General features: G+C 41.4%; 1 protein-coding gene across 7 annotated transcripts in view; it reads left to right on the top strand.

Annotated features, from left to right (window-relative positions):
• The window catches only part of PDCD1LG2 (programmed cell death 1 ligand 2), a 119,390-nt gene that overhangs the window by 34,193 nt on the left and 68,714 nt on the right, over positions 1-16,483 (top strand). For 4 of the 7 annotated variants that reach the window (XM_070794220.1, XM_070794219.1, XM_070794221.1 and 1 more), the window contains exons 4-6: positions 1,816-2,082; positions 10,578-10,715; positions 13,937-13,986. In XM_070794220.1, the coding sequence (XP_070650321.1) occupies positions 1,816-2,082; positions 10,578-10,715; positions 13,937-13,986 (455 nt within the window). The remainder of the gene's footprint in view (positions 1-1,815; positions 2,083-10,577; positions 10,716-13,936; positions 13,987-16,483) is intronic. The other 3 variants (XM_070794222.1, XM_070794223.1, XM_019965987.2) reach the window with 1 other exon arrangement.

Genomic DNA, 16,483 nt, shown 5'->3' with positions numbered 1-16,483 from the left:
GTATTGGAGTTTCAGCTTCAGCATCAGTTCTTCCAATGAACACCCAGGACTGATCTCCTTTAGGATGGACTGGTTGGATCTCTTTGCAGTCCAAGGGACTCTCAAGAGTCTTCTTCACACCACAGTTCAAAAGCATCAATTCTTCAGTGCTCAGCTTTCTTCACAGTCCAACTCTCACATCCATACATGACCACTGGAAAAACCATAGCCTTCACTAGACGGACCTTTGTTGGCAAAGTAATGTCTCTGCTTTTCAATATGCTATCTAGGTTGGTCATAACTTTACTTCCAAAGAGTAAGCGTCTTTTAATTTCATGGCCGCAATCACCATCTGCAGTGATTTTGGAGCCCCCAAAAATAAAGTCTGACACTGTTTCCACTGTTTCCCCATCTATTTCCCATGAAGTGATGGGACTGGATGCCATGATCTTCATTTTCTGAATGTTGAGCTTTCAGCCTACTTTTTCACTCTCCTCCTTCACTTTCATCAAGAGGCTTTTGAGTTCCTCTTCACTTTCTGCCATAAGGGTGGTGTCATCTGCATATATGAGGTGATTGATATTTCTCCCAGCAACCTTGATTCCAGCTTGTGCTTCTTCCAGCCCAGCATTTCTCATGATGTACTCTGCATATAAGTTAAATAAGCAGGGTGACAATATACAGCCTTGGCGTACTTCTTTCAGGATTTGGAACCAGTCTGTTGTTCCATGTCCAGTTCTAACTGTTGCTTCCTGACCTGCATACAAATTTCTCAAGAGGCAGATCAGGTGGTCTGGTATTCCCATCTCTTTCAGAATTTTCCACAGTTTATTGTGATCCACACTGTCAAAGGCTTTGGCATAGTCAATAAAGCAGAAATAGATGTTTTTCTGGAACTCTCTTGCTTTTTTGATGATCCAGCAGGTGTTGGCAATTTGATCTCTGGTTCCTCTTCCTCTTCTAAAACCAGCTTGAACATCTGGAAGGTCACAGTTCACATATTGCTGAGGCCTGGCTTGGAGAATTTTGAGCATTATTTTACCGTATTTGCCCTTTCTGAACACTTTACATGTATTAACTCATTTCATCTTCAAAGTGTTGTCAGAGCTGCTCTAGGTCTTTGCTCAAAACTCATCAACCCCCACCTTCAGCAGGAGTAAACATAAATCTTTCCATTAAAAGGTCCAGAGATAAGAAAGGAAACTGCAAGCAAAAGCAAACAAACAACACAAAAAACCCAAATCCAGATGAAACCAACGGGGGCCAAGATGGCAATGAATCTGACCTCCCACAGGTGTCTAGGTCTTCATTTTTCTCTCCTCCGAATCTTGAAGAAGAAAGAAGAAAGGGGGAAGTGGAAATAAAGTTTCCTCCTGAAGATGTTAGAAAATACTAAATAAAGTGGGATGTAGGGGTTATCTAATGATTTTGTTTATCCATCGTCTTTTTTTCCTCCAATCTCTGACTGTGAGATAATTTACAGCCACAGATTGTGATAGGATAAAGCACCACTGAGATTTGAAATCAAGCCTCGATTGTGCATAATTGGCTCCACCAGTTAATAACTCTGTATCTTAGAGTGAAATAAACCTCTCTAGCCTCAGTTACCTTCAACAAAAATTGGGAATATTGATGATGCTCTTTTGTTGTAAAAATTAAATTATTCAGTGATGTAAAAGAGCATGATATCTGGGACACAGGAAATGTTTTAAAAGTTAAAACCATTTTTATTTAATATTGATAATGATAATTTATTTCATATGACATTAAGTACAGGGATCTATAGGAGTCAGAAACGAGAGACTTATTTCTTCATTTTTTTTTTTTTTGTCCCAGCTTCCTATAAGAAAATAAACACTCGCCACCTCAAGGTCCCAGGGACAGATGAGGTAGAGCTCACCTGCCAAGCTGAAGGCTATCCCCTGGCAGAAGTGTCTTGGCCAAACATCAGTATTCCTACCAACACCAGCCACACCAAGACCTCTGAAGGCCTCTACCAGGTTACCAGTGTTCTGCGCCTAAAGCCACACCCTGGCAGGAATTTCAGCTGTGTGTTCTGGAATGCCAATGTGAAGGAACTCACTTCAGCCACCATTGTCCAAGGTAAGAGCTGCCCACACTTCCTAGCTCTACCAATCAGGGTTCAGGCAAGAAATGGATGACACAGTCAGAATGAATAACCTGAGAAGACTGTAATAAAGGGAATGATTAAGGTTTAGAGAAACTACTAAAAGTAGGATAGGGCACCTGGGACTTCAAAAGTCGTGGAGCTGTACCGCCCTTGCCTCCAGGAGAGGCTGCTGGAACCTGGAAGAGGGACCTGGGGCCTCCAGTACAGGGGTACTGCTAGCTGTGGCCACTCCCAAGAATAGAAGGTGATGAACAGATGCCCCAACCTTGTTCTCCCACCCTCCAGTCTCCTGCTGGAGTCTCCCACTGGCAGAACGCAGGTGAGGTCAGAGAACAAGGAAGTCCTCTGATATGTTCATAAGGTCAGCCTCTCAGAGCTTAGAATAGAGTGTTAGAGTGCAATGAATGGACCCAAAGAAGAAACTGAAAATACCCAGCATAAAGACTGATCACTTTGATTCAGGCATAATGCCATGTGTCAGCAGTATAAATATTACTTTGCTGGCTTTTCTGCCAGCCAAGTGGTTTTAGAGTTTTCCAGGAAAACTGACCTCTTTAAAAAAATCGCTTATAGACTTCTCTGGCTATGCCGAATCCTATACTTTAGAACTTCATGCATCAGTAAAATTTATAACAGTTCTCATAGTCTGCTAATTTTTTATCTGCTAAGAACATTCATTTGACAAATAAGAGCAGCTAACATTTAGTATTAGGTCATTTAGTATCAGCTAACATTTAGTATCATAATCATTTTATAAGACAAGTCATTTTTTTGCAGAGGCATAAGTCTCCTATTGTTCCACAACCATCATGGGCTTTATTTTTTTTAAGAATTTTATTTATTTATTTAGCCATGTCAGGCCTTAGTTGTGGCATGCAGATCTTTCCTTGCAATGCATGGACTCTCTAGTTGTGGCGCACAGGCTTAGTTGCCCCAGGATATGTAGAATCTTAGTTCCCTGACCAGGAATCAAACCCATATCCCTGCATTGCAAGGTGGATTTTTTAGCATTGGAACACCAGGGAAGTCCCCACTGTGGGCTTTAGACAACACAGATTTATTAGCTCACACTTCTGGAGGTCAAAATTCTGAAAAGAGCTTTACTGGGCTCAAATCAAGTTGTCCTGGGATTGTAGAGGCTCTAAGAGAGAATTCATTTTCTGGATTTCTCCACTTTTGGGAGGCTACCTCCATCCCTTGGCTCATGGCCTTTCTTTCCACCTCCAAAACCAGCATTAGATTTCTGCTTCTGTCATCACATCTCTTTCTTTAACTCTCTTGCCTCTGTCTTCTACCTCTTAAGGACCCTTGTGATTACATTAGATGCCCCTCCAATACATACCTCAACCTGATAATTCAGGATAGTTTTCCCATTTCAAGGTCCTTAATATAACCACATCTGCACAATCCTTTGTTATGTAGGATAATGCATTCATAGGTTTCAGAACATGGACATCTTTAAGAGGAGCCATTATTCTGCTATCTTACCAATAAGGGATATAATTTCAGAACAAAGACAGTCCTTAGTAGTGATTAAATTTGACTTTACAGAAGATTTGATATATTATCATTATATTCCACTATTTACTCTCTATCTTAGTTAGATAAAAGGGCTTATGATGAGGACTTGTGTGGCATGCAGGCATTTAGGTATTGACCCAAAGGGGCAGAAGTGAGATGTTCAAAAATTAAGACAGGAAAGAAGGAAGAGAAAATAGAAGGGTGCATTATTCCAATAGTTGGCATGAACAGTAGAAGCTGAAATACTCAAGAACCTCGTGAGAAGTGTATAGATCATCTCCTAAAATGTTAACTCAAAGAGCTTCAGACTGAAGGACTAATCTTTTGCTTTCACCCCCAGTGGTGAGCAGTTGTCCCCAGGAGTATAATTTCCTTCTGCTGTGAGCTATGCATGCATGTGGGCTGAGAGAGCTCTCCCAGCATCTATGGCATCAAAGTCATTTCAGGGCAGAAAGCAAGTGTCCACCTGAGGGAGTCACTGACCATGAAGTGAGTTTAGGCCCACCCAGAATTCTACCCAATATGTGGCTAAATTCAGAAGAGAGGCTGAGAGAAAGTGAGGCAGGATGACAGTAGTCAATCCCTTGCACTGCTCAAGTCTGTCCCTTCATGCCCTGTATTCTAACTACTGTCTCCGAGCCTTTGGGCAGGGAAGTAGCTACTATCGCTGCACAAGATACATATACCAGAGTTCATGAAACAAGTTACAGTTTCTACTGCTGCAACTGATCCCAAGCCATAGTTGATATTTGTCATCTCTCTCATCAGCATACATTCTAGCTTTCCCTCACTCAGCATTTCAGATGGAATAGTTTGTTTGCCTGGAGGGTGGAGGGAAGGAGGGGTATGGGGGTGACTCAGACTTTCAACACTGGGAAACCTGAGCCCTTAGTCCCCTCATCCTCAGCAGACTGCAGTTGTTGCAATTGCCTTTTCATTGTTATCACTGGGTATGGAAGTTACAAGACTCAGAGAATCAGTGGATCCCTGAGTTCCAGACAGTCTTCCCTGCCTCCATTGTGTAGCAGCATTGGAATTCTTCATGGGAACCATTACTTTGCCAACAAAGTTCCGTAGAGTCAAAGCTATGGTTTTTTCAGCAGTTATGTATGGATGTGGGAGTTGGACCATAAAGAAGGCTGAGCACTAAAGAACTGATGCTTTTGAACTGTGGTGTTGGAAAAGATCTTGAGAGTCCCTTGGACTGCAAGGAGATCAAACCAGTCAATCCTAAAGGAAATCAATCCTGAATATTCATTGGAAGGCCTGATGCTGAAGCTCCAATACTTTGGCCACGTGATGTGAAGAACTGACTCATTAGAAAAGGCCCTGATGCTGGGAAAGATTGAAGGCAGGAGGAGAAGGGGATGACAGGATGAGATGGTTGGATGGCATCACTGACTTAATGGACATGAGTTTGAGTAAGCTCTGGGAGATGGTGAAGGACAGGAAAGCCTGACGTGCTGCAGTCCACGGGATTACAAAGAGTCAAATACAACTGAGACTGAACAGCAACAACGTGGGAATCAAGATCAGTTCCTCTACCAGTATTATTATTCTTTGCTTTGCCCGCTGGTCTGACGGTGGATAGAGCTCAAGTTGACTAGGCAGTAGCTATAACTTTACATGCGGTAGAACATGTCCCTTGGTACACAGCATCCTTGGTAGAAGTATTGGCCACTAGGGAGCTGGAATTTTAATCCAGGGCAACCTAAATTTGTGGATAGGAGAAGCAAAGACTCTACAAGTAGGTCACTGGAAAAAGTGATGAGAGGAAACAACCCTCAGCACTGGGGAAGCCCTGGCACAAAAGCAGCACACTGTTGAGGCATGGCTGTCAGGGAGAAGTGAGTTAGAACCTGCACAGAACCATCCATCATTCAGCCACATTGAGCCATGGCTGAAATCACATGGGACAGACAGAATATGAGTTGGGGCACCAGAGATACCTGCTCTATCTCAAATTAAATTTTGTCATGGACTGGCACTGATCCACAGGCCAGTCAGAGAACTTTGAAATGACTCAGTGCCTATCTCATCATTAATTTCCTAGCATTTTTTTTCTAGAAAATAAAATCCTCCCTGATATAGTTTTAGAGGCAGCCAGCTCCATTGTCATTCCAAATCCCCATTTCCCCATCTCCCCACACTTCACTACACAATTCCAACACTAAAGTTAGCCCAGCTTCTTTCTAAGTTATTATGATGAAGTGAGAAGGCAAAGAGAGGATTCATGCTAAGGATATGGACAGAAATGAAGACATTATAAGTGTACCATTTTGAGGACCAACTTTAAGTGAAAATAATGAATTAGGCAAGCTGACCTTTCAACATTCTCTACATCTCCTTTTATCACAACTAAGACCACCAGACTTGTCACCTTATAGAAACTGAGCTATAACTAATTTGTACCAGAGCTCCACAGACTCAAATATTAATAATCCCAGGGGAATTAGTTTTTTCCAAGAATTGTTTAGTCAACTTTCCTTTGTTATGTAGAATTTTCTGTCTGGTTGAATGTTGGCCAATATTGGATGAAATGTGGTTTTCTAGAGTGACACTTACATAAGGATCTTCACTGGGAAACAAGGGCCTGGATAAGAAGAATTTGGAAATAACTACAACCTACCCTTGTCATCACTGATTACATCAGTATTTTTCTCTTCATAGTAGAGAGGTGGACAGGCAGACTGACCATTTGTCTAGAAGCCTTAAAGCAGTGAGAAGTTAAGAATGAAGTAAGCTGGCCCTTCTCTCCATGGGAGAGACCTAATAGTAGAGTCAACAATTGTGGAGGTACCTGTGGGGTCTGCATCAGAGCTTGGGAGCTCCTAGGATATCGCTCATGAATGCAGCCAGCAGGGAGATGGAGGAATCTTTGTGCAGTTAGATTCTCTGAGTTGAGAGTCGCTCTCAGCTCTATATTCATCCTGCCCCCAGTCATGGATCCTCCGCTCCAAGTAGTATCCTTTCCTCACCCTGTACTCTCTGAACCTACTTGCACCTCTCTGGTCACCATGACTTCTTTCCTCAGGCAGTTTCTTCCACACAAAATATCATTCTTCATTGTCTTCACCAGCTCTCAGGGTAGTTCAGGTAACTCCAGAGTACAAGGTATCTTTCCCTCATCTCACTTCCTAAGACCTATTTCTTTGTTTGCCTGCTACTGTGCTTGTCTTTTCTCTTTCATTGCTCTTTTATTTTCAATGCATTTTAATTGTTCACATGAGTCTTCTTTATATCCAAACTAAAGCAAAACCTGAGTGCTCTGCCCATGGTGAGTGCTCTGCCCATGGTAAGTGCTCAGTAAATGTGAGATTAATGACTTGGAGACTTACTCTTGGACTACCCCAGTCCTATCATCCCAGCTGCCAGTCTGTATGGTACAAATGGTTGCCTAGTTTGTGATACAAATACCGGTAACAAAATGACCAAAGTCACACATCCTCCCATGGATTCCTTGCTTCTATTTCTCAAAGACATTTTTAAGTTGTCTTATGACTGTGCCCTTTCTCATTAATTGGCTTCTCACTGCTGACTTCTGTGACCCACACATACTTCTTTAAAAGTCAATGAATAAAACACATAGAGCAGTGAGAGTCTGGGGTGGGAGGTGCTCCAGTAGCTCCAGAATAGATGACTGAACATCCTAATTTTCAATCAGAAATTAAGGAGCAGTGACACCATTTTCCTTTTGAAACAGGGTTCCTTCCACTCAGCCAGTGATGCGTTTTCATTAGGAAATATAATGAGATGGGAGCACAGGAAATAACTATAACAAGACCCTTGTAGGGCTGGCAGAGAAGCTCTCCCAGGAGACTTGGAGGTGACTCTCTGGCAGTGCTCAGGAGCACGGGCTCTGAGGTCAGATGGACTAGAATTTCAAATCCTCTCTCTGCTACCTCCTAGCTTTGAGAACATGAACATATGACTGAGCCACCCTAGAACTCAGCCTCTCATCTGTAGAATAGGGAAAAATAATAGTAGATACCTAATAGAGTTATCATGAGGATTAAATGAAATATGTAAAGTCCTTAGCAGTTAAAAAGGATAGATACAGGAAAAAAAAAAAAAAAAACCATGGTTTGTCCAGCAAGAAGCCTGGTTTCCTTATAAGTGCATGAGACTGTAGATAAGAACAGATCCAATATTTTTCCCATCACATCAGGACATCTCATTGTTAAGTAGCATGCAATTGTTATAAAACAGTCTAGAATAATATGCATTAGGATTTAGGCTAAGAGGACTCGAAATATAGTAGCTTAAAGCAGGAGTATACTTCTCTCTGATGTCACATTCAGAGATAGAAGGTGGGTCAGAGCAGGTAAGTTGCTGTATTCTATATAGTAATTCAGTAATCTAGATTCTTTCCATTGCTCTGGCACTCTCCAGGATGTTACCCTGTTGAACTGTCAAAACTAGGTCACTGCTACATTCATGTTTCAGCCCACAGAAAGAAAAAAAATATACCCAGTGTTTGAAGGCCAAGACACAAAAAAAACCCATTCTCTAGTCCTGAACTTAGTTCACATGGCTGGCCATACCTAACTGCAGGGAAGGCTTAGACATGTAGTCTCAGCAAAACCATGTGTCCAGCTAACACCTAGCTAATACTAGAGAAGAAACAGAGAATGGATTTAGCAGTCTGTCACAAGATTTAACTAATGATAAGAAAGATTGGGCAAGGTAGACTAGATGGACAGATAGTCAATTCAGTCCAGCAAATCCTTATTGACACCTTTCATGTAGCTGGTGCTTGCCTCTAGGGGATTCAGAGATGACTTTGCAAAAATCTTTGTAATTTCATGTACTTATATTCTAAGCAGACTGAGGTCTTATTGCATGTTCAGCATTAGAAAATCTTTAAGAATAAGTAGAATTTGTGTTTGGAAGGAACTATGAGGGAACCTTACAGGACAAGGGTTTGCATAAAGGCACTGAGGTAAGGACATCTCCTGCTATGGGGACAGTAAGAACTCCTTGACTTATGGTGCTATATGCAGCAAATACTTAATAAGCACTTCCTGTGTGTGTGTGCTCAGTCGCTCAATTGTGTCCAACTCTTTGCAACCCCATGGACTATAACCCATCAGGCTCCTCCATCCACAGAGTTTTCCAGGCAAGAATACTGAAATGGGTTGCCATTTCCTATTCCAGGGGATATTCCCAATCCAGGGATTGAACCTGCAGATTCTTTACCACTGCACCACCTGGGAAGCCCTAGTAAGCACTTCTAAGAAAACATTAGTTACTCTGGGTTATGCGTGATAAGGGCTGTTAGCTAGATATATTGTGGTGATAACTCACAGTGTATACAAATATTAAATCGTTATGGTATATGCCTGAAACTAGTATGTTATATGACAATTATACCTCAATTAAAAATTTTAAATATGGATTACCCAACGTTTAGATGAAGCAAACTTCTTAATGCTTTTTATCTTTATGTTCACTACAATCTTAAACTTAGAGACAAATACCTGTGGGGCCTGAGCTTTGGATCAGACAGATCTGTGTTTGCAGTCCTGGTTTGGCCACTTACTTAGCACTGATGTGTGCATGTGTGCTCAGTCACTAAGTCTTGTCCATCCCTTTGTGACCCCGTGGACTTCAACCCACCAGGCTCCTCTGTCCAAGGGATTTCCCAAGCAAGAATATTGGAATGGGTTGCCGTTTCCTTCTCCAGGGGATCTTCCCAATCCAGGAATCAAACCGGCGTCTCCTACTTGGCAAATGGATTCTTTACCACTGAGCCACCAGCCCATTAGCAGTGATGACCTTAGATCTTGGAGCCTTACTTCCTCAACTCTAAGCTGAGTGCCTCAAATTAAATGACACCTAGTCTCTTCTTAGCTAAAACTGTCTGTGGTTCTCAGATAGCACTATGATGGGAGAAGGGGAAGACAGGGCAGGACTGAGCCCTTCCTCAAGAGCAGTTTTGGCAGACTTTTCCAGGACCAGGCTATGACACTTATTCTTTTTTTGGCCGTGCCCAGGCCGTCAGCAGTGAGAGTGCAGACACCCAACCACTGAACAGCCAGGGAATTCCCTGTTATGTTTATTCTTTATGAGTTACTCCATAAGGCAAAATTCAGCCTGTTGGAAAGGGCACAGTTTACTTGAGTATGCTTCCATCTCCCTGTAGTGAACCCCCATCCAGGCCTGTCCTTGGTCAGTCTGGAGCCCTCATTCCAACCAGAGCATTCCTTTAAAAGGCTTTCCCCAGCCTCCAAACTTACTCTTCTCATCCACCTCTCTACTAAACTCATCTCTTCCTCAGTGCCAGACCTTGATTCCCTGAGAAAAGGAAAATGGCTAGCTGTAATGATTCACATTAAGATACGATATTCTGTTTTTTCAAAAGGATCCTCTTAATCCTAGAGGTTGAATAACTGATCAGATATATTCTAAGCATCATGAATGCTTGATAGTGGAAGGGGAGACATATTCGGGCTGAGGGACTATCCTACTGTAAAAAGAGAGATGATGAAGGAGAAACAGCAAGGAAGGAAGGAAGAAAAAGAAGGAAAGGAAGGAGAAGGAAGGAAGGGAGAGAGGAAGAAAGAAGAGAAAGAAAGAGAACATAATACAGTAGGTATATAAGACTGGTGAAAAACATGGAATGTGGAATCGGGCAGCCTGGACTATATCTCAGCTATGTCACTTAATGTGTAATTTTAGGAAGGTGTGCTAGGTCTCTGTGCCTCACTTTCTTCATCAATAAAATGAGAGTTATAGTACAGCCTGCCTCATAAAGTGGTCATGAAGAGTAAAGAAGCTGATACAGACGTCATTCATATAGACACAGCATTCATAGAAAAATACCTGGCATGGAGTAAACGCTCAATGCAAGTTGGCCGTGTTGGTTATAACTCACTTGGCTGCACTGTTGGTTTGCCTCTGAGTTACCATACAGTGGGATTCTGGTGCTTTTTCTTTCTGCCAGGTCCTCTGGAAGACCCCAAGATCCCTTCATCTTCACTGCTTCATGTTTTCATTCTCTCCCTCATCGTTGCTCCCATATTCATAGCCACAGTGGTAGCCCTAAGAAAACGACTCTGCCAGAAGTTGTATTCTGGAGAAGGTAAGTGAGTTTTATTCATGGTGACCAAGTAGACTGGGTGTCTGCAATGTGAGGCCCTGTTTGGCCCCACTGACTTGTAGCTTCATACTGTGTCCACTCAGGGCTCATGAGTTTCTTGGGGCTTGTCCTGATGATTATTTCCCAGGAGAAAATGCCTGTGGTCTTCAGTAAGATACAATTTTTTTTGAATAAAAATATTGATAAAAGTAAAAATTAAAAAACTGAATATTTTTGAATGAGTGCTTCATTCCTGTAGCTGAAATGGTTTGCTTTGTTCTCTGAGCCAAGAAGTGTCATCAGCCTCATGAGATCAGTGTTATTTGGGCAATGCGGATGGTTGTGCAGTCAGAGTTCACTGGTGGGAGGATGGCAGGATCCTTCATGAGGACTCCTTTAGTTCTCATTCCTCCTTTGCCCATTCTGGGTCTGAGCTGGGCTGAGCTGTCCTCTTCCCCACAGGAATCTGAATCTTCTGGTTGGGTAAGGAAAGGAAAGAAGTGTGAGGCCATCTGGTGTAGGGAAAGCACCTGACTGGTGGTACCCTGAGATCTTCCAGCAGCTCCCTCCTCAGCCCATCACAGGCTCACCAGCCTATTCCCATTCCTCTGTGACAGTGAGGCAGAGCATGCCTGTGGTGTTTGAACCCAGGCCAGAATACCTGCAAGCCCATCTGGTGCTTTCCTAAACAGGTCCTTTCCTACACAGCACCCAGTGAGCCTCCTCCCAAGATCTATACACAGCCTATAGAAAAGGAAATAGCAGCTAGGAATAATTCACTAAGAATTTGAAGTGGTCACTATTTGAGGACTGGGGGGCTTTTCAGTGATTGTTATCCTACATTTACAATCTAACTTCTATATTCTCATCTGCCATGAAATATTGTCATCATCTATTTGTCCGTTGACCTACGTGTGCATTAGCTTGGGTAGTAACCACAAACCCTCTACTGTAGAATCCAAGATCCACGAACTGTTGTCAAAAGAAAGAGGGGGTTTGGGGAGGAAGGAAGAAGGGAATAAGGGAGGGAGGAAAGGAGAAAAAATGGGATAGGGAGAAAGAATGGAAGTAGAGGAATTTTAGGGTCTTGCCCAAAAAATCATGGACTAAACAGAATCACTTCTGAAAATCTGTGACTTCAGAGAGTCATGACAGATGCACCTCATCAGAACCTTATTTTCTGTATTCTTTTTCTGTTTTTGGCTGCACTGGGTTGTCGTTGCTGCATGGGCTTTCTCTGGTTGTGACAAGCAGGGGCTACTCTAGTTGCAGTGCATGGGCTTCTCATTGTGGTGACATTTGCTGTGGAGCACAGGCTCTAGAGCGTGTGGGTTTCAATAGTTGTGGCATGCGGGCTTAGTTGCTATGTAGCATGTGGGATCTTCCCGGGCCAGGGATCAGAAACCTGTCCCTTGCACTGGCAGGCAGATTCTTAACCACTGAACCACCAGCAAAGTCCTGCATTCCTCTAGTACTTCCCTCATGTATACCCCTCAGAAGCATTTTATAACCAAGGTTCCAGGCTTGGGGCCTGAGAACCCATTAGGCACCTCATAAATGAGCAGCAGATTTTTTATCCTTACTCTCTGAGAAAATGAAGTAGAGCCACATTTCTTAAAGATAGAATGGAGAAAAGAAGTCTTCCCCTCATCCCTCATCCCAATTTCAAATGTAAGTAGCACCAAGTTGGGTGTGAGTCTCAGGCACCAACTAGAGTGGGAGAGATTTGTTACTAATAAGAGTTAAGTGAATACATTTTCAAGTGATTTATTTTTTAATAAACTAAAGTGAAATCACCATTGCTACGTAATAGCCCTCTGTAACTCTTGTGCTTTGGGATCTGCTCTCTTAGAAGGGAGTATACAAGTACACATGAATTCAAGGACTATGGTTTCTCATTTTCATCAGTATATGTCCAGTGTCTAAAACATTACCTGGCATATACAACAAAATTGTTCAATAAAATTTTAGACTTTGAACCTCTGATATGCAGATATGTATGCTAACCTGCTCTATACTACATGGTCATATGTGGTTATTTAAATTAAACAAAAATTCAAGTTCTGGGTCATATTTTAAGTGCTCACATATTGTAAGTGTTCAACAGTCACATGGGGCTAGTAGCTACTGTATGGGATAGAGAAGTATTTCTAATTTCTATTGGATTTAATAAACATAATATGATATTTCAATAAATATGATCATAAAAAACCTAACATATTAGAAGAATTACTATAAAAATTTCTAGTGTTTGCACTTTATTTCTATACCTATCTCATTGTGGACTGTTAATAATCAACTCGCCCACCAGTACTAGCCTGTGCACCACATTTTGCCCTAAAAGACCGAGCCAGAGCTTTGCAGAGATTTAAACCAAAGCCCAAATATATTGACTAATGTTTGCATGAGAATCACAGAGAATGACAGCACTGACCTCAGGAGTTAAGAGTCCTTCACTGAATCTCCAACATTCAAGGGCAATTCCTATAGCTTAGCCATTGACCCCTTTCAAATACAAATGCTCTTGGAGGAGATTATAATGCTGGATAGAAGCCCTCTAAATCTGGGCCAAGGTCAAGATGGATACAAAGGAGTTATTAAGAAGCTGACATGCAGAACAAAAGCAGATTAGGGATGGACTGAGTTCAGGAACCCAAGCAACTACAGCACATGGGTATTGAACCTTGTAAGAAAATCAGAATAAGAGGGAATGTGTGAAATCAGGGCTTGATAAAGAGATAAAGCCAGGGAAACAATGATGAGCAGCAACCAGTCTTGTGAACTTGTGTTTCTGCTCCCAAAGTTACTTTGAACCAGTATCAGTCAATTACACCTTAGTACAGATTTATTGATTAGACCTTCTGCTCTGTGTAGGGAAGACAGGACAGAAGTGGTATTCAAGACTAAAGTAGAACAGGGAGAGAGAATTTCAGAGGTATTTCCTGGGCTAAATACCCAAATTAGCAGTCCCTCAGCCTCTGAGGACCTGGGGGCCTGGGCAGACAAGGGAATGGGAAGTAAGCCGAGGCCTTCTTTCTTCACAATTTTCTCCTAAGAGTATGGTTTTAGTTTGTATCCAGCCTGAGGTCTCAAACCACGGTGGAAATTTATGCTTCTCTATGTGGATTTATTTGGATTTACTTTTTGTTCTGCCATTATTTCACCTATAAACAGAACAGTTTCCTTGTTAATCTTAACCCACCCCTGGAATTTTTCTTTTTCAGATTCAACAAAAAGATCTGCCACCATGGTAAGGAGAGAAGTGGACAGAGCTGTGAGTAATCATGATTTTTCTTTTCTTTTTCACCTTCTCTTCTCTCCCAGATTAAATTAAGAAATAAAACCTCTGCTTTGTGGCACCAAGGGCAAATAGCCTGGGCAGAATCTTCCTGCTAAGTGGCATTTAGTTTCTCTTGCAATCCTGCATTGTTCCATACCTTTCTCGGAAAATAAAGATGGTGTCAGTTGAATAGCCACAGAACAACTATATAGCCTTTAGTCTGTTTATAGTCCTAAGCACTCCTAGAAGATAATGCACGGGACATCTGGGCTCAAATTAGAAACATGGTTAAATTTAACAGCAAAAGGAAGATAGTTTACTGTGACACAGTCAGCAGCTGGGATTTTTGCAGTAGTCGTTAAGTCACTGTGGGTTGTGGGTTAAGGGTATTTCTGGAGATGTAGAAGTCTCTTCATGAGATTGAAACCATTTAGCTTCATAGGATGGAAAGCATAGACACTGGGGAAGTGATCTGTTGGAGATCCACGGCTCTAGGTCACATAGTAAAATGGGTATTTCTGGCTCTCTTGGGAAAGCTTCCTTTGCCTGAAATCTAGGGATCATATGGTATCACACATGACGTTATGAGTTTACCACAATAATGATAGGCAATTCGTAGACATTTCTAAATAACTATGTATTATCAGCTGCTCAGAATATTAAGAAGTGTTTATTTTTGAATTCTTTTGAATATATTCCCCAGATTCCAGGGACACTGATTATGAAAATAACCCTAGAAAACCTTCAAATACCAGGGTCTGCATTTGGCTTATCTATCACACATGGCAGTTCATAAGCACAAAATATGACTTAAAAGAATGAAATGAAAAGAGGCTCCTGCACCCTCCCTGTCTCCACCACTTCCCTGAAAGAGATTCTTGAAAATATATCCTTTTGCTATAGACTCATTCCTGGACCCAGTGCCAGAGAAGAAATGCAGCCTAAGCTGGCTGTGCTTGATATCCCATTGCCTGAGCTTTTCTGAATCATGAGACAACTTTCAGATCAACACTGCAAGTTCTGATACAAACATTTGTTTCTTGGGAAACAAAAATCCTGTATTCCTAAAAATTGATCTCCTTGGCCTCCAGGTGAGTTCCCATGAAAGAGGCCCAATATTTGCTGAATTTCATGAGGTCAAAATGTTTGAATAAGTGATTCCTTCAGCTGCTCAGCATAAGGAAGAAATAGTGCAAAACTTGAGCACAGAAGTAATAAACTCAGATGCCTATTGGGCCAGTGATGAAATGAGTAAAAACTGTCCCTAACCAAATAGGGAGTCGGGGAGGGGAGGGATTTTGACAAATTGGAGAGCATTTTCCCTGTCAGTTTAGCACTAGCCTTACATTGCCAGAGAAGAAATCCGGATTTATATATAAAATATCTTAATTATTAAATGCTAGCTGAAAGTATTTCAAATAGCAAACAAACTAAACAAAACATGCCTGTAGGTTAATTGAGCCTGTCGATCAGTTTTCAAATCTTTTCCTAGAAACATAATATTGTAAGGGAAGAGTTTAGAATCTGAGTAATGAAGGCAGAAACACCTATTTGAGGAACTGATTACTCAACAGCTTGCTGCCAACCTAAATGTCTCTCCTGTGACCTGCCACATGGTCTGAATATTGCAGTTATACAGTGAGGGTGTCACAGTCATTTTTAACCAGTAGAGCTCCTTTATAAACAGAGAAATCTCACACTCTCTTTTAATGGTTGTCTGAAATTCAAAATAAAGTAACTATCTTGATCAAAAGGAAAATTAAATAAATGGGATTCATTTTCTCCATCCCCTGCCCAACCCACTGCCCCTCCACAATTATTTACTCACACTCTCTACCTTTTAACCTGGAGGAAGGAAGAGTCAGGGAGGTGAAAGTGATGCTTCTCCTCTTCCTCCCTCACTCCTCCTTGACACTTACCTGAGAGTAGTAAGAGGTCAGGACCAGTTCTATATATAGAACTGGTATCTTAGTTCTATATATATATAGAAGATACAGATAGGAATGTGCCTGGTACTATTACCTATAACAGCGACAAATTAGAAATAATCAAATATGAATCAAAAAGAGAAAAGATGAATAAGAAGACTAGACAATAATTAAAATGAAAGCACCAAAACCAGATGTATTTTTGAGATGAATAAATCTGAACAATATAATTTTGAGAGGAAAGATAGATGCAGAAAGGCATAGATAGCATATTACCAATGACAGAAAGTTCAGAAACATGCAAACAACCTTAAGTAGTGTATATGGGAAACAGTCATATGTACAAAGTACAAAAGAAGTACAAAAATAGCATGGAAATGGTAAACATCAAATTTAACCTCCTGAATGAGTAGTGGATATATGGATGTTCATTACATTATTCTCTTTATTTTATACCTGAAATATCTATTTAAAGAGGTCACAATTAAAATTCAAGACAATTTAGATTTAAATTTTTCTGTGATCTAGCTACATAATCTTAGGTAAGATCTGCCTCTTCTCTG

Source organism: Bos indicus, chromosome 8, assembly GCF_029378745.1.
Source record: "Bos indicus isolate NIAB-ARS_2022 breed Sahiwal x Tharparkar chromosome 8, NIAB-ARS_B.indTharparkar_mat_pri_1.0, whole genome shotgun sequence".
Lineage (NCBI taxonomy): Eukaryota > Metazoa > Chordata > Mammalia > Artiodactyla > Bovidae > Bos > Bos indicus.
This window is presented reverse-complemented; position numbering and strand designations above follow the sequence as displayed.